This window comes from Alosa alosa, chromosome 9, assembly GCF_017589495.1.
Source record: "Alosa alosa isolate M-15738 ecotype Scorff River chromosome 9, AALO_Geno_1.1, whole genome shotgun sequence".
Taxonomy (NCBI): domain Eukaryota; kingdom Metazoa; phylum Chordata; class Actinopteri; order Clupeiformes; family Clupeidae; genus Alosa; species Alosa alosa.
The window spans coordinates 16,900,006-16,926,864 of record NC_063197.1 but is presented as its reverse complement, the minus strand read 5'-3'; the positions used below and the strand labels follow the sequence as shown (position 1 = coordinate 16,926,864).

Sequence of the window (26,859 nt, the reverse complement as noted above, 5' to 3'; positions counted from 1 at the left end):
GCTTCCAGACTGGGGCAACTCACCCATAGACATTAGTAGGCTGTTTCTGACCAAGTAGTTACTATAGGAACTTAGTTATAGGAACAGTCCAGTTCTAAATCAGTTCTACTAACTACTCCCCGATTTTTCATTTGCATTCCCACTGGCCAAGTGGCCATAGGATCTGGTAGGAGGGCGTAAGCGACTTAAGCACGCAGACAGTGTTTATAGCGTCATCACTTGCTACAGGGTTTAAAATAGGCACCCACTCGCCTCGCCAAAATGGAGTAAATTAAATAATAGCCTACATTTTGAAATTATTTGAATGACCCTCACTGTCTACTGTCACTTCAAGCAAATCCTGATGCTGCACATGCTTTTTTTTTGCTGTGGAAAACAGCTGTGATGGAACAGCCTATAGTTAGTTATCAGATCCATTTGAAAAATGGATTTATTCCGGAGAGCTCATCAATGTTTTTATTGTCACCGAAGTAATAAATAACATCTAGTGTGTTCCTCAGATCTGACAGGGAAAGACAGGAACCAGTATTTTACGAACCACTTCCACCAATTAAATCCAGAGGAAGTTATTAACATTCCTGTTATCACTGAACTTGGACCTCGAAACACTGGCCATGCTTGGACAAAAGTTTAAAAAGGCATCAATCAAGTCTAGCAAGACCGGCCCTGACGCAGATATCAAGCTCTTCAGCCAGGCATCTGAGAAGAAGAAACCTGTCAGACCTTTGGTCTACCTCTTCCCCCTATAGAAGCCAGGTCAAATGAGGCAGGTTGCACCAAAGCCAGTCCTGAACCTGAGGAGAAATGTAGTGAATCGGTTTAGAGTCGGAAGAAGTGTTCAACCAGAGACAAAATAATTTGAAGGCTCTGAGATATAAGGGAGGAAACCTGATGTAACTGCACAAACATATTTAGTGGTGAATGGTGAGAATCCCTTACGGAAAGCAGTTGGATATCAAGGATGAGCACACACACACACACAAGGGGAAAGAGAAAGAATCTTTCGATTATTTATATATATATATATATATATATATATATATATATATATATTTAAACCTAGTTCACCGTCTTAATTTCATCACCAATTCATATAATTTCATAATGAAATTGGCAAAAGAATGGCATTAAGCCTGATACTTTGGATCCTTTTCTTTTCTCAGGCAAACCTCTAGGGGAACAGTTCACGTACTGGCACTAATAGGCCCATTTTACTTTACAGCACAAGAAGATAAGAAAAGAAACCGAAGCGTTGAGTGATCATGGTTGAGTCACACAGTGTATCCGTACGGCTCTAGAGGCAAACGTGTTCCACCAGATCACATCTGGTTAATCAAAGACAAATAACAAGAACCAAATGTATAAGTATATATACTCTTCTGATCCCGTGAGGGAAATTTGGTCTCTGCATTTATCCCAATCCGTGAATTAATGAAACACACTCATCACACAGTGAGGTGAAGCACACACTAATCCTGACGCAGTGAGCTGGCTGCTACAACAGTGGCGCTTGGGGAGCAGTGAGGGGTTAGGTTAGCGAAGCGCTAACCAGTAGGCCACAGCTGCCCCACTAGTACACTATGTAACTGTCCAAAGAAGGTTCTCATTTAATATAAATATGGCGTCATTGGTTCAAGGGCATCATTTCTAAAAGATATATTGATCTGTAAATATCATCTCTGAATAAAGTGTTTTGTGATTTTATTCAACTGTGAAGGCCTTTTTGTTTACTAAACTAATGGGATCAGTCTAAGATGCAATGAAAATAGATACCTAGGCATTTAATCACCTTGTTTGTCAGTGTTGTACAGACTGCAATTCATTCTACATTTACCAGCTGACAAGTGAACTCATCTCAATCATGACAGTTTGTAGTAATTTAAAATATCAGTTGTTGAAAGTTTGGCACAGTATACTCATACTTTTTCAACAAAATTCGGAAGAAAATGCAGAAGGCCCTTGAGATTGTAGATGGTGTGGCTTTCAGTTTTTAAAACATGACAGGTCACTCAACAGAGGCGAATTTGAGACATAAAATACTGGGAGGCATTTGTTGGCTTGTAGTAGTACTGTGTTTAGTAGTGAACACATGAGCACATCAGGCAGTAATACAGCCATCTGCAGTGAAAGATAGTATATTTTTTGTTCTCACAAAAATAGACATTCATGTCACAAATAAAGTATGCACAATGACTGCATGAAATGCAGCCTACATACAAAAGTAACAACATTTAGTAATTTAACCCAATGAAAATGTTGAGTACTTTTGCACACCTCCTTGGGACGGGTGCGTTGGACAAGGAGGACCACAGGGTCACCAGTATCAAAATAAGCAGAAAAGAACGTTTCGGTCAGATGATGGTCATCTGACCGAAACGTTGATGAAAAGTTACAATTGCAAATAAAAACAGTGTGCGGGAGCTTTCTAGTAATTTAACCCACAAAATTTAGTCAAGATTATTGGGACCGTTCAATAAAAGTATGTCCTCTTGCTGCATGAAATGTTTATGGAAGCTCGTTGCCACACTTAAAAAAAGGAAACGCATTCAAAGGAACGCCTCTTCATCAACCTTCAGGCCATCAACAGGTCTGAGGTTAGTACTCTGAGGAGTCTGAACCATCAGTTTGGCCTATGGTGAAATGAAAAGGATAATTTTTCAGTTCATTACAGTAGGGGAATTATGTAGTATTGAGAACTGTATAGTCTGTGATGTGAAACTGACAACCTTTGGCCTGCTATGCACTATACTTTTTTTCTTTTTCAATTCATGCATTTAAATTAAAGGCAAGTGTTACCAATGAAATATAAGTGACTATATTATCGTTGTTTATATCATATATGATACTTACCTCAATGGTCTTATTCTCTAGATCCCAAAAGAGTAACCCTGGACTGATGGAACTTCTTTTGGTTGGCCCTGCGAAATGCAGTGCATCATGAACAAATGACCAAGATTAGAATTCTTCACAATAAACCTGTAGGGAAATGTTATGTTGGATTTATGATCAATGCTATGTCTAACACCAAAGTGTCCATTGGTGCAAGGTGGAAAGTTCTCATTTCTCATAGCGCTTATAGTTTATATCCTCCTTTATGGGAGTGTGATCTCACCTGTTGCGTAGCTAACCGCAACTCCAACCGATACAACAATAGTTGTTGCTAAGGCCCCAAAATATAGGTAGGACATTGAATAGAAGTCGTGCACACCTCCAGAACTGTAAACAAAAAGAGTGAATTTGCACACATAAACAATACATATTACCTTATTATTCTTATACTTACAACCTTTTTTGAGGTTCTTATAACTGATGTTATTTTGATAAAAATGAAAATTAACAGAGACCCCACTGCCCTTGTTTAATCTTTCTTGAAGGAACAAAACTTGGAAGACACATGGACCCTTTTTTGTCAATTTTGGGCTGCTTAATATACTTCTCAGATATCACCAGAGGCTTATTTTCTGTTTAGTTTTTTGAATATTGTGCACTTCTCTTATAACCAGATCATATGACCGTTGGTACCTCGACTCACTGTGCCGTTACCTGCTCTGGTGCCTTACCCATAAGGTTCAGAGTAGAGGGGTGGCCTGGTGTAGTGAATGCCTCCTGTCCTGTTATTGTCCGTTGTATTAATAATGGACAAACAGTGTTCTGCGGAGGCAGGCAGAACTCCCATCATTTGTGGCGTAGGGGGATAAAGAGTAGATCCAATTGCAAGCCACACAGAAATGCAGAATCCCACCGCTACACCAGAAAATACTCCCTGTGTAAAATATCACAGGGGCATTAAGTTAAAGTAGGAAGCAGCATTTCATGTGTCCAAAACTATCACCCTACAAGATGCTTAGTTATGTAGAATGTATTTGGAGACAATATGATGCATCAAAAAACAGAGGAGGTCCAACTTTGCATGTGTTAACAAACATATCAAATCAGTTTTAAACGGTGAACCAGACACAGTTATTCAGCAGACAACATTGTGGTGTCAATGGGTTTTGGGCAACGAATACTCACTGTCTTATTTGTTGCTGGTACAAATATTCCCAGTATAAATGTACCCAGTAGGGGACCACTGACCACCCCCATAACGGTAAAAGACCCCTACAGCAAAATAAAATGAAAAATAAAGACATAGGGATTAGTTCAAATGTCAAGGAAGACGAAGACATTATTTACAAATGCTCTTAATAGACAAAGCTGCAGGCAAGCTTGTAGGCAAATATACAAAGCTTGTAAGCAAATTAATTCTTCATAAGAACTCATTAACATACCTGAAGAACTCCCCATTCAAATAGGGAAGAGAGTGCAGCAACAGTGATGCAGGCAAGGCCATAGAATAGAGCTGGAACACACAATGATGAAAGTCTATTTAACTGAAAACAAACAACAATAAGATGGGGTGGCCAGTGTGACACTGGACAGACATTTTGACATGTCTTACAAACTTAGAAAAGTATACAACATGTTTGTTTTGACGACAGAAGCTCAAAGCAAACCCACACAATGCCTTGGAGATCAAAACAAGTCCTCTCTCTGATGTGTTGGTCAAATGTGTCTTCAGCAAGTCCTCCATAGTCACGGCAGCCATGGCATTGATGCTGGTTGAGACAGTACTAAGGGAAATGAAAGCAGACAGCGTCCTCACAATGTACTGCCAAAACCGTGTGATGGACATGTCTGTGATGCATGACATGGACTGGGTAAATACCTGAGTGTCCCACTGTATGCACATGCTAAGAAGAGGCCAGGGAAGCCAGGATGGTCTCTAAAAATATCCAGGACTAAATAAGGCACATACTGTTCCAAAACAGAAAAGAGTATCCATGACTGATTATGATAGGGATAATACACATGCAGAATCTCCAAACTAACTGGTTTGCATGCAGACAAACTTAATTAAATGAATGTTTATAAATCAATAATAATAGATAATATTATGCAAATAATCATGCATTTGATTGCACTGTGTCGCTATACTGTTTTTATTCATTAGAATAACCATCATTCAAAGATTGATTACCTGATCAGGTGTAGATATGTGACCAGCTTCCAGAGGGTCACAGGTTGAATAGAGAGCAAACATGGCAATTCCACAAAGGGCAGCACTACCCACCACCAACCACAGGCCCAGCTGGTTGACTAACAAGGCCCTGCAGACACAGATGAAGAAACACTATGCGAGATGTAGGTGAAGGCAGCCATTATAGAAAAGTCCTTTTAACGACGTAAGTGTTGAAGCCAGTGTTCATTGACAATTGGCCATTTCAATCATTTAACAGGTCAGTGATATGACCTCAAAGTGCATAAGACTTACCATTGTGCTTCCCGTTCACTTTTGCATGAGATATAGCGCTGCACTTGTGCTTGGTTCACTGCATACATGGAGAGCCACACAAGCGTGCCCCCCACTATGAAACTCCAGAAGGTATAGCGCTTCCTTGGGTCTACATCAAAACTAAAAGGAACACACTATCAGCAATTTTCTTTAAGGTACCTGCAAATGACTGTAAACATGTCTTTACTGGTAGCTTGGCAGCTAATTTAATGTAAGATGGTACAGTTTGTGTGTATCCCTGTGTCCTTCCCTAACTTTGTTGATACACTCACTCTCATGTCCTTAAATTTCATATTGCATGTCAGATGAAATGTAAAGTTTGTAAAGCCAAGTGTACTGGCTGAATAACTTGGTTGATTGAATGACTACAACATCTAGGCCTACAGATCCATGTACAGAGGCCCAATCACTGTTATTATTTATTATTTATGGGGGCATGAGGAACATGGGGGCCCATCAGAACTACCTATGCAGGGGCCCAGGATCTTGTGCTACGCCCCTGAACACGCATGTCATCCAGTCACCTTATGACTAAGGATGAAGAAAACCTTACAGTATACTCGTTTCTCTAAAATGGAGAAAACAAATGTTTTAAGTGAAGTTAGGCCAAAGAGCTTACTCATTAAAGTTGAACCGTGAGCCGTTGTTGGCAATCTCAAACACTTTAGCAGGTCCTCCCACAAGAATAGTCCCCTGGATGAAGATGGCTATGAAACCAGACAACATGACCACAATTTGGAACACATCTGTCCAGATAACTGCCTTCATCCCACCCTGTTTCATAGAAGTATATTTTAATTAACATGTTATTGTGTAAAACAGCCATTACTTTATTGCACCTGTGCTGATACAAAGCTATTCACCAGAGATCACAGTACATGTTGAACTATCACCATTTGTCTAACCGTGTATTATACAGAACTGTTGACCTGATATGAGCTCTAGTCAGCTAATTTAATCAGAACACCACCAACGGTTTCCTGAGCCTTTAATCTCTCTGTTAGGAACCTGCCTGGACTTTGGCCATCCTGGTGGTCATTCTGTGTATTACCTTGTGTTTGTGTCTTATTACCTTGTGCCATGTGTTCATGTTTACCTGGTCATGTGTTCTGTTCTTGCCCCTTGTGTATTTCCTGGTTTGTCATGTGATGCCATGTGAGAGGGAGTTAAGTCATTTAGAGACGAATGACCGCGTCGCAGGAAGTGCATCATAACAAAGGGACGCCAGTGGCCGGTTGCACAAAGCACCTTAAGTTAAGTTTTTCCCTTAAAATCTGATTTAAGGGTCCCTTAAAATAAAAACGGTTGCACAAACACCCTTAAGTTTTCTCCTTAAGATTTTCCCTTAAGTATTTAAGGGTTAATCCTTATCTTGGTCTTATACTTAAGTAATCCGTTAAACCCGTTGCACAAAAGCCCTTAACGAGAAAACTAAGGGAAATATTTAAGGTACTTTCAGCGCTCCCTTAAACGTTATCGAAATATGGCCGAGTTCATGATTGTAAACCATAATCAACATGTTCCGAGACGTGTTTTCCGCGACCGAGAAAACCCGCTGAATACATTAACTGATGTGAAGTTATTGCTGGATTACAAATTTGACCAGCGGTCAATCCATCGCATTTCAAATGCCCTTTCTAGGCTCGTTAACACCGAGGTGAAATTTCCATCAAAACCGGAGGAGGACGAAATAGCAGCACATTTCTTCAATGTTGCCGGCTTCCCACGAGTGTGTGGGGTGATAGATGGGACCCACATCAGGATCCAAGCGCCTGTACAGTATGAAGACCAATTTGTAAATAGAAAAAATTACCATTCAATAAATGTACAGTTAGTTTGTAATCATGAAAGCAAAATAATCAACATCGTGGCACAGTGGCCTGGAAGCACGCATGAAGCACGCATTCTCGAAGAAAGCAACCTTGCACGGGAGTTTGAGGAGGGTAGACACAAGGGCATCCTTCTGGGTGACAGTGGCTACCCATGTCGTTCCTGGCTGATGACACCTTTTAGGAATCCGGAAAACAGACCTCAGGCAAGTTGTCTAAATTGTAGCCCTAGGCCTGATAGGCAGTTTGACCTAAATATGTATCCTAATTAGTTGTGACTGATGCCATTATGTTCATCTCCAATCCCATACAACAGGAGAACTACAACGCCAGTCTGTGCAAAACCCGTTCAATTATTGAATGTGTCAACGGGCAGTGGAATACATGGTGAGCTACGCGTGGAACCGGGCAGGGCATGCAAAATCATTCTTGCATGTGCAGTGTTATTTAACCTGTCAAAGGACTTCGCAGGAGTTGAGGAAGACCTACCTGAGGCCATTGAACAGGTCGAAGAGGATGGGGAGGGAGGAGTTGAACTTAGTGGGAACATTGTGAGGGAAACCATGGTCAACAATTTCTTTAGCTAAATTAGGCTACAACAATGAATAAATAACTATTATGAATCAGTCAGTCTAACTCATTTGATTACATGGAATGAAATGGTGATACACATTTAATTATTAATATATGATTTTATTGATTGCGTAACTGGACCTATTCTTCAGTCAAGGTTAATGTTATTGATTCCCCAGACAATTTGCTTAATTTATGCTGCAGCAAAACACTTTGCATTGTCAAATTATTTTTTTCAATTTCAAATTTTTCTATTTCTAATTGTAATTTCTTTTTCTGTAGAAGCAAAACTTCTTTTTGCAGGGCCAATACGTCGTCCGAGGTTATCTTTGTTGTTTCTGTAATGAAAAGAAAAGAACAAAAGTAGCCTAGGTCTGGTGGTTACATAGGCTAAACGTCAGCTTTTTGCTGATAGGCCTAGCCTAAATTGCATAGGCAGTTATATAGAACATGTGTATTTTATAAGACTACCATGTTTAGGATTATAACACCATATGTAACATTTGAATATGGAAACATCAAAGTGTCATCAATAACTTACTTTTCCGCTCTCCGTCTCTTATGCGCTTGGGCTGGCACAGGGCTCACCTCATGCAGGACAACGGGGACATCGCATTCACCCTTCGTTTCTTTATCTGGCTCACTGCAGAAGGTTTTGATGGTTAACTATACAATCATGCCATTAAAGATAGGTTAATGTCATTAGTCCACAGCCGCCAAGTGAGTCCTCATAATTGAGCTGACCGTTCCGTGGGAAGAGGGCATACCAGCTGCCCATGAGCAGAAACGGGACAAATACACGGAGCTGGCAATGGAGTGCAAGGAGGCAGGCTGGGCAGCATCCATCCACCCAGTGGAGGTTGGGTGCAGGGGCTTTGTAGGCCGGTCAGTGATGCAGCTCCTCCGTGCCACAGGAACATCAGGGGCAAGGCTGCAGCGAGCAGTCAAAGAGCTGGCAGAAGAGGCTGAGAAAGCTAGCTTTTGGTTGTGGGTAAGGAGGAAGGATGGTAGATGGGGTCAGACACCCCAGTAGGGTCAGATGCAGGGAGTGGTAGGGAGACGTCCCTGACAAGCCACTTGCCCCCCCACCTGGAGATGTACTGGCTAGGGGGCGAAACATTGGTGATAGGTGGCACCAGCTGACGACCTTGCATCTGACCCGAAGGGCACCGGAGTAGGTGCGACAAGCATAAGGCCAAGCAAGAAATACCATCATGAACCTGTATACTGAACTGATACATCTGGGCGACCAGTGACTACTGTAAAAGAGCAGTTGGAAGCCAGGGAAGACTGGCGGGCATCCGGGGAAGACCGGAGGACAGCAGGAGAGACTGCACCAGGGGTGGGCGGTTAGTCACCTTACCCACTGGCTCCCCAAGAGGGTGCCAACCCGAGGGCCCTCCGAGAGGCGGGGTGGAAGATGGGCCCACCAGGACGGATCACACGGTAACAAACGGAACGGATAACGGCAACAAGAAGTTCCTCCGGACATGCAGTTGCGGGTGGCAGAAAGTGACTTCACTTAGAGGCTTGCGTATCCATCAAGGACGGACAAAGTGCAGCAGCCAGCCTGGACAGCACAATCGCACTGCTTCGGCAGGTCAGACGAAAGGGACCCAACGCCAGGTAGAAAACCATAGTGCGGAAGGACCCAGCAGTGCAGGATGGGCGGCAGGACTCGGTGGGAGGACACCATCCATAGGGTCATGATGTGGCAGGACATCTTGCAAGCCCCACAGGCTCGGCTCAGCTTCAGAGTGAGGGCAGCGTATGACACACTCCCTTGCAGAGGTGGAAAAAGTATGAAAATATTGTACTCAAGTAAAAGTACCAATACCTTGATGAAATATTACTCAAGTACAAGTTAAAATACCAATCTGAAAATGTACTCAAGTAAAAGTAAAAAGTAGTTCATTTAAAATGTACTTTAAGTAAAAGATACTTAGTTACTTTTTTTTTTTTTGGGGTGTACCAGAACAACAAGTTTTACCAAAGACTTTCTAATGAGGAGATACAGCACTCAAAAAATCCTCCATAGTAATGCATGGGGTTGGTTTGTAACGCCAATATGGCAGTTGCCTACACATCATATGTCTACACATATCACAACCCTTCCGCGGCAAAACGTCGACATGTGAATACATTGAGCCAATCATGTGGTGTGTTGTAAAATACATTGAGCCAATAATGTGGTGTGCTGTGAAGACATCGTGCCAACAGACATCATCTGTTGTGATCTCGCTGCTGGAGCAAGATTGGTGTCGTGAAGCCTTACGCACACGCATTTCTGCTGAAATAGATGCACGATAAGTGCCTAAAAAGTGTTGCAATATGGCCGCCGAGTGGAGGTACTTGCCTGAAAAGGACGTTGAGAAATGGAGATCTATGTGAAAAATCACCGGAGTTCTCCTTTAAGTTTGAGCAGTAGTTAATTTTCAAAGTTAGTTGCACTCATCCTTGGGTCGCTTTGCAGTGAACAGTAATCCAGCACAACTGAAAAGCCCCTCACAGGCAGCTGAGGCAGGCAGGCCAATATTGAGTTGCAGAGAGTTTTTTTTATATATTTGGAAACGAGCAGAAGGTTCAGCAGATTAAAGGGCGTCGTACTGGGGGGGAAAGTGCATGGGAAGTATAGGGCCCCAATGGAGGAGAGGGCCCGTGAAAAGTGGAATACAGGGGGCACAATATTTTCACCAGGCATTAGTAATAATAAAAAAAATACAAACAACTCAATAAGTAGAGTCATGTAATGAAGTGGAATAACACAGGGGAAAAGTATTAAACACGCTAAGAAAAAGCACTAAGGCAAGGAAAGGGAAGGAACGAGCTGGAATCTGTATAGAGAGTAGTTATCCTTTCTATCTGTGCAAATTAATATAAGCTTGGTTAGTACATATTGATGGGCTATAAAAAGGTTTTTCATTACCAAGGTGTCATACAAGAAACATTTCATGAAAAAAGCAAAAAGCTCTCCCAAGACCTTTGCAACCTTATTGTTGCAAAACATTAGCCTGGCGAGCCAGACCCACATTAAAATGTAGGGTCTGGGCACTCACCGTTCGCAGTGCTCAGTCCGAGGGGCGGGATAATCAGTTGTCTTTCAAATTCCCTCTGCACTAATAGGGCCTTAATAGGATATTTGTTTTCAAGTAGCAGGGAATTCAAGCCAAACCGTTGCAACTCTGCCATCAATCATTATGTTAAGCCCACCAAACGACTCTATACACGATTTCAATGTCCTGATTAAGTTTCGATTTCTGGAGCTCACAAGCCAACGGAGAGTTGCTAGACTAGCCCTGGCAGCAAATTGCGTCTAGATTTCTAGGCTAGCAAAACATATCAATGAAACTGGTTACAGAAAAACATCAGAATCTTCCAGTAAGCAGCATGGAGCCATTATCTGCAAGTGGAAGAAACATCACTGCATCATCAACTGGCCATGCACAGGATCTCCTCGTAATATTTCTGACCAGGGAGTCAGAAGGATAGTCAATTCCAAGAGCCAAGGACCACTCGGAGAAAGCTCCAGAAAGACTTGAAGGCAGCCAATTCTATGAAATAGTTCTGGAAGTAACTAAAGATTCACAAGAGGGACCCCTGGAATCTGTTTAGAACAATGGGCCAAAATCAGACCTGATACTGCGACCAATAAGTTTTGTCATACAGGAAATGTCTTGAAGATTTAAAGTTTGACTGACTGGATTTTGTATACAAAACATAGTGAAAACTGTGTAAGGTCACTCTCACTCTCCCTTGCTAAAGAGCTAAATGGTTTAGTCCGCCTGCACGATTCATAAGGTAGGCTAGTCTATAGTCTTTGTTTTTATTTAGTTCAGCATCGCTAGTAGTGGACCGTCTTTCTCCAAGAAAGCCAAGTCAGGTTACTAAAAACAAAGGCCAAAACAGGAAAAAGAGAGACATCAAAATGAGGGGAAACAACTGCTAATAAACTTCTTTCCAAAGAAAGGTGAGCACAAACGTCAAAACACGAAATCCCATGGTGTTTGCTTAAATATCTCCGCAATCATTAGTGCTAAAACGAACTGAGACTAACCGATTGGAATAGCGGAAAATACACTTTCATAGGCTAATCTGATGCATTTCGTGATCCAGTCTCCATCACTTTCAGAAAGACTGCATGGCGCCAGCTTGATTCATGTCCTGTTGTAGGCTACATGCTGATCATTATCACTAGGCTAGTGGTTTAGGGCGCGATTTTTTTCTCTCCCTTTCCGTTAGTCTTTTTTTTTACTCAAGTAACGGATGGGATTTTTGATGTAGCGAAGTACAATACTTCACTCAAAATGTAATCAAGTAAAATTTAAAATACCAATTTTATAAACTACTTAAAAAAATACAAAATAGACAGAAAAAAATACTCAATACAGTAACGTGAGTAAATGGGTGGTTGACGTTTTAGGCAAAAAAAAAGTTTTTGAAAAAAAATTCAGATATTAGGCATGGAAATCACTTAGTCCTGTTGTACTGACCCTTCCATTCCCCAAAATATGCATGGTCTTAGATTTTGTGTTGAAATTCATATTTATTCACTAATTAGTTGTGGTAGTGACTAAAATTGTCATATGGCGTGACATGAAAGTTATTGTTTGTAAAATTATAATGGGGTATTTTGTTTTTAATGTGAGCAATGTATTATAATCTTCTATCATTACTTCATCAAGATCTAGCATTTCCTTGTGCAAATGTATTACATTTTACAGTATATTTCTTCATCAATACACAGAGTAAGGCATATGTCCTCAATCTTTCAATAAACGTCATATTCATTTTGACATACCTTGATATAAAAGAAAGAAAATGCTTGTGACTTTTGCGGACCCTATTTTCTATCTGTTCCATTGAGATACAGACCCCAAAAGCCTTTTTATTTTCATAATTTCTTGATGTCACACCAAATGATATGGTGTCACGCCATATGATAAATAACACCACAAAACAATCTGTTAATACAAAAATGTGTATTATATGTATTTCACAAGCAACAAAAGACAGTTTAAGACAGGTATATCATGTAAAGGTTCACTTTTAGAAATCACAACTGTGCAAAACAGAATGCCACCAAATATTGTATAGCTATTGGGTTCCCTGAGTTTTTCTCTTCTCAATGGTAGGCTTCAATCTGAATGTTTGCAGTTCCCCTTTGAGTTTATTCTCTTTATATCTGTTAAAAGACAAATTCAACAATTTATTCAGATAATTGAAAAAGTTTTCCTGCATTATAATCAGATTAGGGAGACTTCCCTGACAAGCCACTTGCCCCCCCACCTGGAGATGTACTGGCTAGGGGGCGAAACATCGGTGATAGGTGGCACCAGCTGACGACCTTGAGCTGACCCGAAGGGCACCGGAGGCCAAGCAGGAAATACTATCATGAACCTGTATACTGAACAGGCTAATTAAGCTCAAACTAAAGAATATTATCAGGCTATCTAGCCTACCTTTCCAATATGACACCGCTCTCCTGTCCACCAGCAATCCCCTTTACTGTGGGTGAGTCCCTACCAATGATGTCGGCAACCATTACAGCATCGCTTGAAATTGGTTTTGGAGCTGATCCACCACCTGAAAAATTATATTTGTATGGAAATAAACTTTGTTAGTAACATCAGGTAACGTGAATTACGTTATAGGCGGTCAAGGCCAATTTTAAACGGCCGCATGCTAACGTTAGTTAGCTAACTAGCTGCGTTAACAGCGGATGATGTACAGTCTAGTTTATATTAAGTTAATATTCATATCTTGTAGCATAATGAAAGCAATCACAGATTAATAGTTCGTTAGGGAAATATAATTGTTATTATGAACGACACCAGAACAGAAATATCAATGTCAATGACCATTAGTGACAAATTGAACTGGGCCAAGTTAACGAAAAGTTAGGCCTAGTCGTTGACTTGATTTATCTTGAGTCTGCAGTTAAAACATATCTTAAAAGTTATTCTTAACTTACCAGTTCCATTGGACTCCCTCCTAAAGCAGGACATCTCTTTCTTGGCCATCACAGTTAGATTCTCTAACTTTTTTTGTATTTCTGGTACACTCCTCTTCACCGTACTTCTCGCATTAATTTTAGCAGTGATTTCTTTCCAATTTCTTTGTTTTTTGTTTGCTGTTATTGTCGGGTCGAATTTACTTTTTAGTATAGTTTTTCGTTTTCTGTATTCTTCAAGAAGAATAACTTTTTCGTCCTCTGTCCAATTTGGCTTCCTTGCCTTCTTTTCCTCCATTTTGAGTTGATAGTTTAAGTGTTTGTCTAATGTTATCGCAGGTAACGTTACCGTTACAGGTAGGCTACACAGGTGCGAGCGAGGTCTCCATGGAAACTATAGAATTTTCGTGTCGGAAAATCTCTTTCAATGCAGTAAATCCCTTAACGATTTTCTTAACTAAGGAAACAATTTAAGGCATTCTGTGCAACACTCTTAAGTAAATCCCTTACCTAAGGAGAATTTAAGCTTTAAGGGTCATACTTAAGGGAAAAAACTTAAGGTGCTTTGTGCAACCGGCCACAGACCCTCTTGTAACAGCTGTGATACTGCAGACTCGTAAAAGTAGTTAGAAAATAAGGCAGAAAAACGACAAGTTTCCTCATGCTGCTTCCTTATGTTGGAATGTGCAAAAATGTACAAACAATCAAGAGGATGCCTTCTTGTATGTGATTTCTGCAACAGTGATACTGCAAACGTGTTGATAGCCTATTGTTGATTTATATGCTGTAGCCTAGTGTAAAGCATGTCACATAGCCTAGCCTACAGAAAACACTTAGGCCTAATTGATGTGATGTGATATAATGATAACTTGTATGCCTACAATGGTTTATTAAACATCATAGTCATTTATTTAGTCAGTCATCATGTTCATGCTAATGAATAGGAAGGACACCTAAACGATAGCCATAAACCAAAATTTCGCGCAATATCTGCCGTGATTCCCTATGCGTGAGTCACAAGCTCCTTCCAGCTGACTCTGGCAGATCTCGTGGACAGTCAGTCGCGATCGATTATTTAATAAATAAATGTGAATTACGAATAATAATACAAAGCTTCTACCTAATGTGACTATTTTTTCCATGAACTGTAAAAGAAAACATGTTTTTTCCAGCTGTATTCTCCATAAAGAGTAAAGTAAATACTTATTTTCGGAATTGATGTCACTTCCTGGACTCGTCTGAGGCTGGTCTGCAAACGGAGTGCATTACCACAACCATCTGCTGGACTGAGGTGTAATGGCAAGTGTACCCCTCAGACTCGTAATGGCCGCTGGGTGAATAAGGCGAATGGGTCTGAGGTCTCTCAATGACTTAACCCCTACTGTGCTATGTTTGTCATGAGATTCACTTCCTGTTCTTTGTTGGTTTGCCATGTGCTTAGTGTTTCCATTTTCCTGTCCTGTCTGCCTGTCCCCACCCCTTGCCATATTTGGACTTCCTGCCCTCCTGTTTTGATGTTTGTCACCTGTGCCCTGTTATATCCTCATTGTCTGTAACTTGTCTTGTATTTAAGTCTTGTGCCTGCCTTTGTTTTCTGTCGGATCGTCGTCTTTTCTGTCTGTTGTTAGTGCCTGGTAACCAGTAAGTTTTGCTGAGGTTATTGATTTGTTTTGTGATGTTTGTTTGACCCTGGAATCCTGTGTTTTGCTGACATACAACTCAGTTAATAGTTTTTGATTCCGTTACAGTAGAAAAATAAACATTAGTCTGAAGCTATCACTTCCTATTAAGTGATACTCGTATGTGTGATTCTTGTGAGTGGATTTACTATGGTGGTGTAGACAGTGCAGACGAGTCCAGTAGAAAACAGGGAAGCCCACATGTTTAACCCAGTGGCTGAAACATAAAAGAGTTATCTGTTTGTCATTGACCAATACAAATTATTTGTTATTTATTAACCATTCAAAAAGGAAATGGACATCCTTTTATTTTTAAAAAGAGTCACTATAGACTTTCGCCACATAATTTTGAACAATGTTGCATGACCTGACTCTTTACCTTGATTCAAAATAAGGGCAGGTGCGTAGATAACAACTCCTGTGTAGAGCAGCTGTAAAGAAAAAAGTGGACTATGATTAATACACTTTCACTCATGTCATTAACGGCAATTTTACTCATGGGGATAGTTTCTAATCAAACAGTTTGTTTCCTATTTACTGTTACCTCTTCTGTGTGAAGTACTTACTTTATCTGCATTGATGACATTAGTACTCCTCTGAATAGTGTGCATGTGTAAGTACTTGTAAGCAGACATGGGCAGTATTTCAAAAATATGAATTTGAAATACGTATGTAATTACTTTAGTGTAGTTTGTCATTTTTATTTTGCAGGATTGGAAAAAAATAAATGTAGTTTGTAAGAAAATTCTTTGAGGGATTGCATTCATAGTATTATAGATGTATAGTAGAGTATCTGTTTTTTCCCCCCTAAATAAGCCAAAATGTCATCGCTCAGTTAAATATTCTAACTATAACCATGACAAGGTTATGCTTATCATAGTCCGGGAGCCAAAGGCCAGAGTCTTGAACCTGGTTTTGTTGGTTAAAGTTTTTTTCTTTACTGTTTCTTGATGCCTAGGGGTATTACTCAATAAGAATAGTGAGGGTGCCCAGTGATATTCCTTGGGCAATTCCCTATTTTCAGCCCTAAAGTTGTCCATAAAAATGTCAATTTCATTACCCTTTTGGAAGGACAACATGAAATGTTATATACTATATACTAAACCCATTTTCCTTGTTCCTGTAGGGTTATGCTACATTGTGACCAACTTAAAAGTGTTAGATAATCTTTTACAATCCTACACATGTTGAAGGGGAAAAAATTACAAGAAAATCAACTGAGGGAGCCAAAAGTATTAAAACCATTTGACATGAGGATTCATGTTAGGGATAACATCCACCGATGTGGCCTGATATGCGTCAATAATGGATGAGACAGAGGCAAAGTCCTCCCCGATGGAAAACAGAGTTTTTTCCATCAAGTTAATTAATTATCGGGACACCTTACAGGATGTCATTAGTAGGCTTGATCAAGCAAGCCCACTATTGTTCTTCTTAACTATACATATTATTAGTGGGCTTGATCAAGATTTACTGCATATCTAGCCAGCACCAGTTGTAAAGGTCATGTAAAAAAGATTGGACAGCGCGGAAAGCCAATACATGTGTATACAGATAATTTAAAGCAACACCAAAGAGTTTTTTGTACCTTAAAATAATGTTTCCAAAATCGTTTCAGTGGTTCATCAACTCGTAACAGGGTGAACGGCAATTCTGCATTCGCTTTCGCGGCCCTCTATCGGCTATAACCGCACTATGTAAGTTTGCCAGATCGGGTAGCGGATCTGTAGTTCGATGGAATGAGACATAAGAAACTACAAATTTGACTTCCATCTGATGTCGCACTTTTATAAGTCATGCAAAATATTCTACCTTGTCTGTGGACATCGTTATTTGCAAAGCCGGTGCTGGATAAACAAATAGCGTGCGTGCGACAGAGGGAAAGTTCTTTGGTGTTGCTTTAAAATAAGATGGGACAGCGCAGATTTTTTTAAGCCCATCCATGTCAATCTATGTTTATACAGGTCATGTAAAAGCCAATCCATGTCAAACAAATCTGTAGATCCACAGTTGACCATGTACTGTACATGACCTGTATACACATGGATTGGCTTGGATTGGCCTTAAAGATGTGACAGTGCAAACCTGTATACACATGGTTTGGCTTTAACTCTAGAAACCAGCATAGCAATCATAGCAACCACCATATGTACCCTAGCAACGCCCTAGCAACCATCTTAATTACCCTAGCAACAACCTAGCAACCACCACTATCATGTCAACCTAGCAACCACCATAGCAACCAACATGATTACCCTAGCAACCACCATAGGAGCCACATTACTTAGCATAGCAACCACCATATGTACCCTAGCAACCATCCTAATTACCCTAGCAACACCCTAGCAACCATCTTGATTACCCTATCAACAACTTACAAACGTTGTTTTGGCGAACTGCACCTGATCAAGCCCACTTTTGCAGCCCACTTTTTTGGATATGCAATTCTAGTTCTGTTTCACCCCCATATTGCCAGTCATGTATGTAGGCAATAGGCATGCATTTATAGCACAAAAAGGGAAATGTAGTTCAGTTGAGGAGGCTGACCTGTTCAATTGGTTGTACTACTTTCATTGTTTACGGAAAATGATGGTGGGTAGTTACAGTTGATTACACAGTTGCTAAGCCTGCTTGTTGTCAGTTCAATCATCATTTACATTGATATGGGATGGTGATTACATTTTTTTTACCAGATCTACTTCATAGGAGCCCCATTGTACATAATTAATAGCCCCCTCCCAGCCAATCAGAAAATAGTATGTCTTTCTCTTACGTTTTCAATAATATGCCTTGTAGTTTCTTATAAAAGTTGGAATACCATGATTATTGTGTGGGTAGTTTTCTATTTTTAAATTATTAATTACTTGTATTTTAAAAACATTTAATTAAATTCATTTTTCAAATCAGGATTTTGTATTTTATTTTATTACATTTCATGAGCCAGTATTTGTAGTTGGTAACAAAATAGTTTTTGATGTATTTGTGCCCACCTCTGCTTGTAAGTAATCCTTTTATAGGCCTACTACTCACTAAATAAAACTCGCTCTGTGGGTTTACATGACAGCTTAAAACATACAATAAAGTGTATTAATCTGTTTTCTAAAGGGTCATGATAATGTGTAATGCATGTGTGAAGACGTGTGCTGTTTGGCATGCGGGTCTTACTGTTGCAATAAGAAACTGCACACACCCCAGCAGCTGCATGCCCCTGCCAAATCTCTTTCGGAGATACTGTGACAGGAACAGATGGTCAGTACACAAGGAATGTGTAGGACTTCTCCACATTTTCATCACATGAAAGAGCCTCTTTGTCATCGGTCACTCTTCACCTCCACATTATGCCTGTGGCCATGGTGATAATCGAACCCTAGCATGTTTGATATAAAAGACCTCTGCAAACATTTGCGAAGAATTTTCTCACACCTGGCCTCCGCACCTGTCTCTCTGCAGTGGCTATTTTTAATGCTTGAAGGGTGTTTTTTTCTGGCGAGATGGGAACAAACCTGATTGGTGCTTGTGATCTTGAGGCGGTAGAGGACAGGGACAAAGAAGAGGGCTGTGATGATGGAGTTGATGCTTTGCCCGACGCACATGTAGAGGAACTTCAGTCCATACCGGTAGGCCTCAGATGGTACACCTAACACTTGGACAGCTGACATGAAGCTAGCACACAGTGAGAGTCCAACCGGCACAGCGCTCATGCTCCTTCCACCTGTGAAGAAGTCATCCATGTTGGTCTGACGGGGGGCCTTCTTCAGGGCTTGGTAGAGCCCAACACTCATTGAGACTGCAAGCATGGCAGTAAAAACGGCATAATCGCCAATGGAGAAGCCAGGCCTCTTCGTGTCACTGCCAACTGAACTTTCCATCATAAGCCTCTTTGAAAGAGCCTTTGTATATATCAGCCCTTCAGTCTCAGCTTATGCCTGATGCAAAATAAACAAGTTGCAACATTCCATTAATCAATGTTTGGCCTATTGCTATTTGCGAGAAACATATCTTCATTAGTGTTTCAACTGAAAATCTGAAAAACACAAAATCCAAAAGTAGTTAAAGTTTACTCTGGATGACCTTGCCAGAGCAGAAACATACTCCACTAACCATATAGTACATTGTGTGTGTGTGTGCGCGGGCGTGCATGCGTGTGTGTGTGTGTGTGTAAAATACATCTATATTTTGTTTTAAATGTTTTGTCTGCCTTGCTCTGTGCAGCTTGTTTTTTGTGGGCAGTGTTATATTAGAGTTAGTATCAAGTTAGAACTCTTCACCTTCACATTCCCACATCCCGGTGACCATGGTAATGATGTTTGCATGTTTGATATGAGTACAAGTACAAAATAAACACCTTTTTAGTGGAGTATGCTTGTTGCTCTGTCAAGGTGACCCAGAGCAAACCTTATGTTCTGTGTTTCACTCACGGAAATGAGTTCTGACTCATTCCATATCAGAACCCCTGAAGAACAATTCAAATGCAAGCATGAAACTTTCAGAGTGTTATCTTTCTCATGTTTGAGACCAAGATCATGCTTCTACACAATATGCAGTAATCATTTGATTGTCAGTATGCATTTTTGGTAACCAAAAATTCTATGGGGAATTTCCAAAGGAAACAAAACAAAATTTTACAAAACACATGAGCACACCTTAGCAAATAATGGTCTGAAGTACTCATGTTTTCATTCTACATTGATCTACTTTTGCACACAGCTTCACAAGACCTGGTGCTAGGGCTCAGTTGTGTTTCTAAGTCATATCAAGAGACCTAGAGGGCTGAAATGTGGTCAGTTCAGTAGTGATGTAGTACTCGAGTCTGGTCACCGGACTCGAGACCAATTTCTGCTTTCTCGGTCTCGTCTCGGACTCGTTCCTTCAAAGACTCGGTCTTGACTCGGTCTCGGACCACAGTGGGAGGAGAAGGACTCGTAATTTCAGACCGAGTCCTCGAGACCAACGCATTTTTTATGCTCATATAAAAAAAACACATAACAACAATAATAATAAAATGCAATGTTGACCGGCATTATTTAAAAATGACATCCCATGGTGCAATGCAAAGATACTGCCGTCAGAGCCGTTTATTTATCTCTATGGCTCTGCTGCCGGTGAGTGTCTGTAGGTCAGCATAGTCCATATTAAGACGTTAAGACTGCTCCTCTAAACAATTCCCAATCTAAATATAAGTATATATATATACTTTTTTGATCCCGTGAGGGAAATTTGGTCTCTGCATTTAACCCAATCGGTGAATTAGTGAAACACAAACAGCACACAGTGAGGTGAAGCACACACTAATCCCGGCGCAGTGAGCTGCCTGCTTTAACGGCGGCACTCGGGGAGCAGTGAGGGGTTAGGTGCCTTGCTCAAGGGCACTTCAGCCGTGGTCCACTGGTCGGGGCTTGAACCGGCAACCCTCCGGTTACAAGTCCAGAGTGCTAACCAGTGGGCCACGGTCTAGCTTAGTCTGTAGGCCTAATGGTTGATTATTAACTGGGGTGATATTAAATTATGAATATGAAAACTGACATGTTTTTATGGTCTTGGTCTCGACTCGGTCTCGACTCCTAAAGGACTCGGTCTCGACTCGGACTTGCTTCCTCAAAGACTCGGTCTTGACTCGGACTCGACTGTATTTGGAAACCAACAGACTCGGTCTCGACTCGGTCCCGACCCTTCAAAGACTCGGTCTTGACTCGGACTCGGCATAGGCAGTCTCGTCCCCATCCCTACAGTTCAGAGATGCTTGTTATCCGAGAGAAAGAGAAAACAATATTCTAACCTCTGTAACTCTGTGTCAGTACATCACACAGTTCTTCTGATTGCTTTTCAGAAACTACAATGTCTCAGCTTTCTAAAGAGGTCAGGGATTTGATTTGAGGAGCAGTGCCCTCCTAGATGATGTGCAATGTCGGGCAAAAAACTCAAAATGGGACTGTGCTCCATTAATATCCATGTTTGACTTGACTTGAAATGATTCCATGGACACTGTTAATGATACAATCCCCTTAATAAGCTGTTTATTTATTAATTAATTTATTTTAGAAATTGCATTGATTTAGCCTAGGCTAGCCTATTAAGTGTAATGTAAATTAAACCCAATATTAACATGGGCAGAGTCAATGCATTTTATATGTTTCATACAATTATCTTCATTATTATATTCATTATTATATTCATTAGCTATACCAGGTTGCACTATTGGAACATGTCTTACAGAATCTAATGATCATCTGTCTTACCTAATGATAGAGGTGGGAGTATGTCAGCTGTGTGCAAGTTAGGCTACAGACAACTCTCAAGTTCTAACCATCATGTCTCAAGTGGTGAAAATCAATCAGGTCGCGTCCTTGATATAAAGTCAAGTCATTGCAAGATAAGCAAGCCACAAGTCAAGTCATGCAAAATATTCATGATCTACAGACTACAGTTCCTAAAACCGAAGATTCACGCACGTCACTCATGGACGTCAAGTGTTTTTCTTCATCACTATACTCGTCTTTTTTCCTGAATTATCTAGATTTTTTTTTGCAATGTTTGTGAACACTTAAACTGGTTGGTATTTTCCGTTTGCATACATTATTTTGTTAAGCAATAGCCTAAGCCCCAATAAGCTGTAGATTCCAGTGATTTAAGAACAGGGTCTTTGTTAGGCACGACACGAAGCAGAGAAAACGGTTCTGTAAGACACTAAAATTCACACTGTAGGCCTACTCAGTCCTGTTTTTTTGTTTTGTTTTTTTACTACAGCGCACACTATTAAGGTAGCCTATCATAGGTAACAGGATTAGATGATGAATGTAGATTATCTTTGAACGAGTCCCATTTGAACTGCTTGGCTTCCCTCTGCGTCTTAATGCATACAGGTTTTTGCGCACATTGCATGAATCACTCCGTCACTTTTCAAAAACAAAACATAACGTCTCAGTGTTTAAACATTCAAGTCAGGTCTTTTATCAATATCTGTTAAAACTGGAAGTCATAAGAATCGAGTTCCCAATCTCTGCCGAATGATGCCTTCAATTTATGGAGATGCTGCTGACCGCATCATGCACCCTTCCTTGCAATACTGAATGATCACACGCGCACAACGTGCGTAAATTCGAAATGGTTTCAGTGAAGTGCGCTTGCGAGTGACCTTCTGTCTTTATACAGGATGCTATTGCTCACTCTGACACACACACACACACATACACACACAACCGACACTAACCGGTTACATTTTTGAGCTGAATTAAGTGCACTTGCCACGGAGATGTTTTCAATTGCTGATTTTGGTTATTCGGGTGAATATTTACCTTTAAAATATATCCTAGCTGGCTACAGGCCTGAATTTACCTTGTCAGGGGAGATGTTGGCTCCTCACACCAGTCTCGTGTACCGCAAGGAGCTGTGGAGTTATTCAAGCTGTCCCCTGAAGTCCAAATCCACTTGTGGCAAAATAGTTAATTGTTACTTACTTAGGGCCCACTGCCATAGAAGTATTAAAAGAACCAAACAGAGAAATTGGTTTGAAATGCATTGGAAACTATAAGACAAAGGGAGAGCAGTGAGAGTAGGAGAGACCAGACGAAACCAAGAAAAAGTGAAGAGGGAATGAGACAAGTGCTCCTCCAGGTGTAAGTGGCCCTTAAAGAATCAAATCAGCTGCAAGCATAGAGTAAACAAGCTCCACCTCCTCTCTCCTCTCTTGCTTACTGTTGGACCTCTACAAGGATGTCCAAGAGTAAACAAAACTTTCTGCTTGGTTCAGTCTACAAGGCACTTGGCTTATTGGTACTTGGCTGCAAGAAAAAAAATTGTTTGATCAGCATTTCCACTGAAAAGAGATATCATCTTATCTCATTTAAAAATGAGAGATTTGAGATAAGAGAACTAAGAAGGAACAAATCCATATCTGACCATTTTCTCATCAGGAAGCAGAGCATTATGTTATTGGAAGGAACCAGAGAATTCCTTCCAATAAATAAAAAATGAGTCATAGTTTTGCCAGTCATTAGATTTCAACCTTTGACCTTAAGCTTTGGTCTTTTAGTGTTGTGGGCTAGGTTTCCAAAATGTACAAAATAAAACCTGAAATCCTCACCTACCCTCGGCCTCAACAGTTGCTCAGGGAAGTGTTTCATGTTGACCATTCAAAACAGTGGGAGGAGGTTACTTCAGTTATTCTACACACTTAAAGATATTAATTTGAAACAAGCATTTGGTCTTTAAAAGAGAGAAATCCTGCATCCAGAACCTGATGATCGGACCAAGATATTATGACCCTCTACCTTGTGTAAATCAGACCAATACTTTTTAAGTAATGTAAGTGGACAACACATAGACAGACAGACGGATCTGATTACAACACTCTCTGTCCCCTACTGGGGCTGAGGATTAAGGAGCCTAATGCAATGCTAATATTGATATTACATTTATCAGCATAAGTGTATGTATCCTACACAGGAAGGGTCATTGCTTAAGATTAATGTCCTTCACATCCAGACGTGTTCCCCTAATGCTCCATCATTTGCTGCCAGTAATCAGCAATGTCCAGTAGTTACTCAGCAGTCCTTAATCATGAGCTGATCCCAAGGTTATGGCTCAGGTGTCTACCTGTATAGAGTCTGTTACCTCGGACTTGCTGTATCTAATTGGCATGGAAGCACTTTTCTATTGAGTCTAAATACTGATTTAGTTCTGCAAAGCATTGCTTTGTTGTTATGAAATAGGGACTGTTTGGTCTCCCACGGCTGAGAATCTTCATAAAGGCCAGGGCTCTTTGGCTCTTTGGATCATTGTTATTATACTTTTGCAGCTGGCCTATGTCTCCTGCAGTGAGGGTTCATTTCACACAGGGCTTGTTTCAAATGGTGAGCTTTCTCCATCCCACAACAAACAGTGTTGACAGTGGGCCCAGCAGTTTACAGGCTGTCACATTTATATTTTCATCATCATAAATCAGACGATCCACAGCCATGGAGGATTTTGCATGACAAGTCAAGTCATGCAAAATATTCATGATCTACAGACTACAGTTCCTAAAACCGAAGATTCACGCACGTCACTCATGGACGTCAAGTGTTTTTCTTCATCACTATACTCGTCTTTTTTCCTGAATTATCTAGATTTTGTTTTGCAATGTTTGTGAACACTTAAACTGGTTGGTATTTTCCGTTTGCATACATTATTTTGTTAAGCAATAGCCTAAGCCCCAATAAGCTGTAGATTCCAGTGATTTAAGAACAGGGTCTTTGTTAGGCACGACACGAAGCAGAGAAAACGGTTCTGTAAGACACTAAAATTCAGACTGTAGGCCTACTCAGTCCTGTTTTTTTGTTTTGTTTTTTTACTACAGCGCACACTATTAAGGTAGCCTATCATAGGTAACAGGATTAGATGATGAATGTAGATTATCTTTGAACGAGTCCCATTTGAACTGCTTGGCTTCCCTCTGCGTCTTAATGCATACAGGTTTTTGCGCACATTGCATGAATCACTCCGTCACTTTTCAAAAACAAAACATAACGTCTCAGTGTTTAAACATTCAAGTCAGGTCTTTTATCAATATCTGTTAAAACTGGAAGTCATAAGAATCGAGTTCCCAATCTCTGCCGAATGATGCCTTCAATTTATGGAGATGCTGCTGACCGCATCATGCACCCTTCCTTGCAATACTGAATGATCACACGCGCACAACGTGCGTAAATTCGTAATGGTTTCAGTGAAGTGCGCTTGCGAGTGACCTTCTGTCTTTATACAGGATGCTATTGCTCACTCTGACACACACACACACACATACACACACAACCGACACTAATCGGTTACATTTTTGAGCTGAATTAAGTGCACTTGCCACGGAGATGTTTTCAATTGCTGATTTTGGTTATTCGGGTGAATATTTACCTTTAAAAATATATCCTAGCTGGCTACAGGCCTGAATTTACCTTGTCAGGGAGATGTTGGCTCCTCACACCAGTCTCGTGTACCGCAAGGAGCTGTGAGTTATTCAAGCTGTCCCCTGAAGTCCAAATCCACTTGTGGCAAAATAGTTAATTGTTACTTACTTAGGGCCCACTGCCATAGAAGTATTAAAGAACCAAACAGAGAAATTGGTTTGAAATGCATTGGAAACTATAAGACAAAGGGAGAGCAGTGAGAGTAGGAGAGACCAGATGAAACCAAGAAAAAGTGAAGAGGGAATGAGACAAGTGCTCCTCCAGGTGTTAGTGGCCCTTAAAGAATCAAATCAGCTGCAAGCATAGAGTAAACAAGCTCCACCTCCTCTCTCCTCTCTTGCTTACTGTTGGACCTCTACAAGGATGTCCAAGAGTAAGCAAAACTTTCTGCTTGGTTCAGTCTACAAGGCACTTGACGCTTATTGGTACTTGGCTGCAAGAAAAAAAATTGTTTGATCAGCATTTCCACTGAAAAGAGATATCATTTTATCTCATTTAAAAATGAGAGATTTGAGATAAGAGAACTAAGAAGGAACAAATCCATATCTGACCATTTTCTCATCAGGAAGCAGAGCATTATTTTATTGGAAGGAACCAGAGAATTCCTTCCAATAAATAAAAATGAGTCATAGTTTTGCCAGTCATTAGATTTCAACCTTTGACCTTAAGCTTTGGTCTTTAGTGTTGTGGGCTAGGTTTCCAAAATGGACAAAATAAAACCTGAAATCCTCACCTACCCTCGGCCTCAACAGTTGCTCAGGGAAGTGTTTCATGTTGACCATTCAAAACAGTGGGGAGGAGGTTACTTCAGTTATTCTACACACTTAAAGATATTAATTTGAAACAAGCATTTGGTCTTTAAAAAGAGAGAAATCCTGCATCCAGAACCTGATGATCGGACCAAGATATTATGACCCTCTACCTTGTGTAAATCAGACCAATACTTTTTAAGTAATGTAAGTGGACAACACATAGACAGACAGACGGATCTGATTACAACACTCTCTGTCCCCTACTGGGGCTGAGGATTAAGGAGCCTAATGCAATGCTAATATTGATATTACATTTATCAGCATAAGTGTATGTATCCTACACAGGAAGGGTCATTGCTTAAGATTAATGTCCTTCACATCCAGACGTGTTCCCCTAATGCTCCATCATTTGCTGCCAGTAATCAGCAATGTCCAGTAGTTACTCAGCAGTCCTTAATCATGAGCTGATCCCAAGGTTATGGCTCAGGTGTCTACCTGTATAGAGTCTGTTACCTCGGACTTGCTGTATCTAATTGGCATGGAAGCACTTTTCTATTGAGTCTAAATACTGATTTAGTTCTGCAAAGCATTGCTTTGTTGTTATGAAATAGGGACTGTTTGGTCTCCCACGGCTGAGAATCTTCATAAAGGCCAGGGCTCTTTGGCTCTTTGGATCATTGTTATTATACTTTTGCAGCTGGCCTATGTCTCCTGCAGTGTGGGTTCATTTCACACAGGGCTTGTTTCAAATGGTGAGCTTTCTCCATCCCACAACAAACAGTGTTGACAGTGGGCCCAGCAGTTTA

General features: G+C 40.6%; 1 protein-coding gene and 1 long non-coding RNA gene across 4 annotated transcripts; both read right to left on the bottom strand.

The window, feature by feature from the left end:
* Nucleotides 1–2,119: 2,119 nt before the first annotated feature.
* On the bottom strand, nucleotides 2,120–25,792 carry slc5a5 (solute carrier family 5 member 5). 3 transcript variants are annotated; one of them, XM_048253042.1, is made up of 16 exons: nucleotides 25,290–25,792; nucleotides 18,870–19,292; nucleotides 18,532–18,597; nucleotides 15,746–15,797; nucleotides 15,516–15,583; nucleotides 5,955–6,109; nucleotides 5,315–5,455; nucleotides 5,021–5,150; nucleotides 4,709–4,797; nucleotides 4,501–4,613; nucleotides 4,272–4,342; nucleotides 4,015–4,101; nucleotides 3,561–3,763; nucleotides 3,113–3,216; nucleotides 2,851–2,918; nucleotides 2,120–2,630 (listed from the first exon to the last, which is right to left on the bottom strand). In XM_048253042.1, the coding sequence occupies exons 2-16, from the start codon at nucleotides 19,236–19,238 to the stop codon at nucleotides 2,547–2,549; spliced, it is 1,800 nt and encodes a 599-aa protein (XP_048108999.1). In that variant the 5' UTR covers nucleotides 19,239–19,292; nucleotides 25,290–25,792; the 3' UTR covers nucleotides 2,120–2,546. The 3 variants fall into 3 exon arrangements, with proteins under 3 accessions (XP_048108999.1, XP_048109001.1, XP_048109000.1); XM_048253044.1 differs by having other exon boundaries at nucleotides 18,870–19,078; XM_048253043.1 differs by lacking the exon at nucleotides 25,290–25,792 and having other exon boundaries at nucleotides 18,870–19,422.
* LOC125300881 lies at nucleotides 12,702–14,258 on the bottom strand. Its single transcript, XR_007194626.1, has 3 exons — nucleotides 13,709–14,258; nucleotides 13,197–13,320; nucleotides 12,702–12,919 (listed from the first exon to the last, which is right to left on the bottom strand). It is a non-coding gene; the product is annotated as an uncharacterized LOC125300881 (long non-coding RNA).
* Nucleotides 25,793–26,859: the final 1,067 nt, after the last annotated feature.

Bases quoted from the DNA above. Each gene is read 5' to 3' on its own strand.
- slc5a5 (XM_048253042.1), bottom strand. From the start codon at position 19,238: ATGATGGAAAGTTCAGTTGGCAGTGACACGAAGAGGCCTGGCTTCTCC. The intron at 18,598-18,869 runs GTTTGTTCCCAT...TTCCTGTCACAG, and splicing joins AGATCACAAGCACCAATCAG to TATCTCCGAAAGAGATTTGG. The intron at 2,919-3,112 runs GTGAGATCACAC...TGCATTTCGCAG, and splicing joins TGCGGTTAGCTACGCAACAG to GGCCAACCAAAAGAAGTTCC.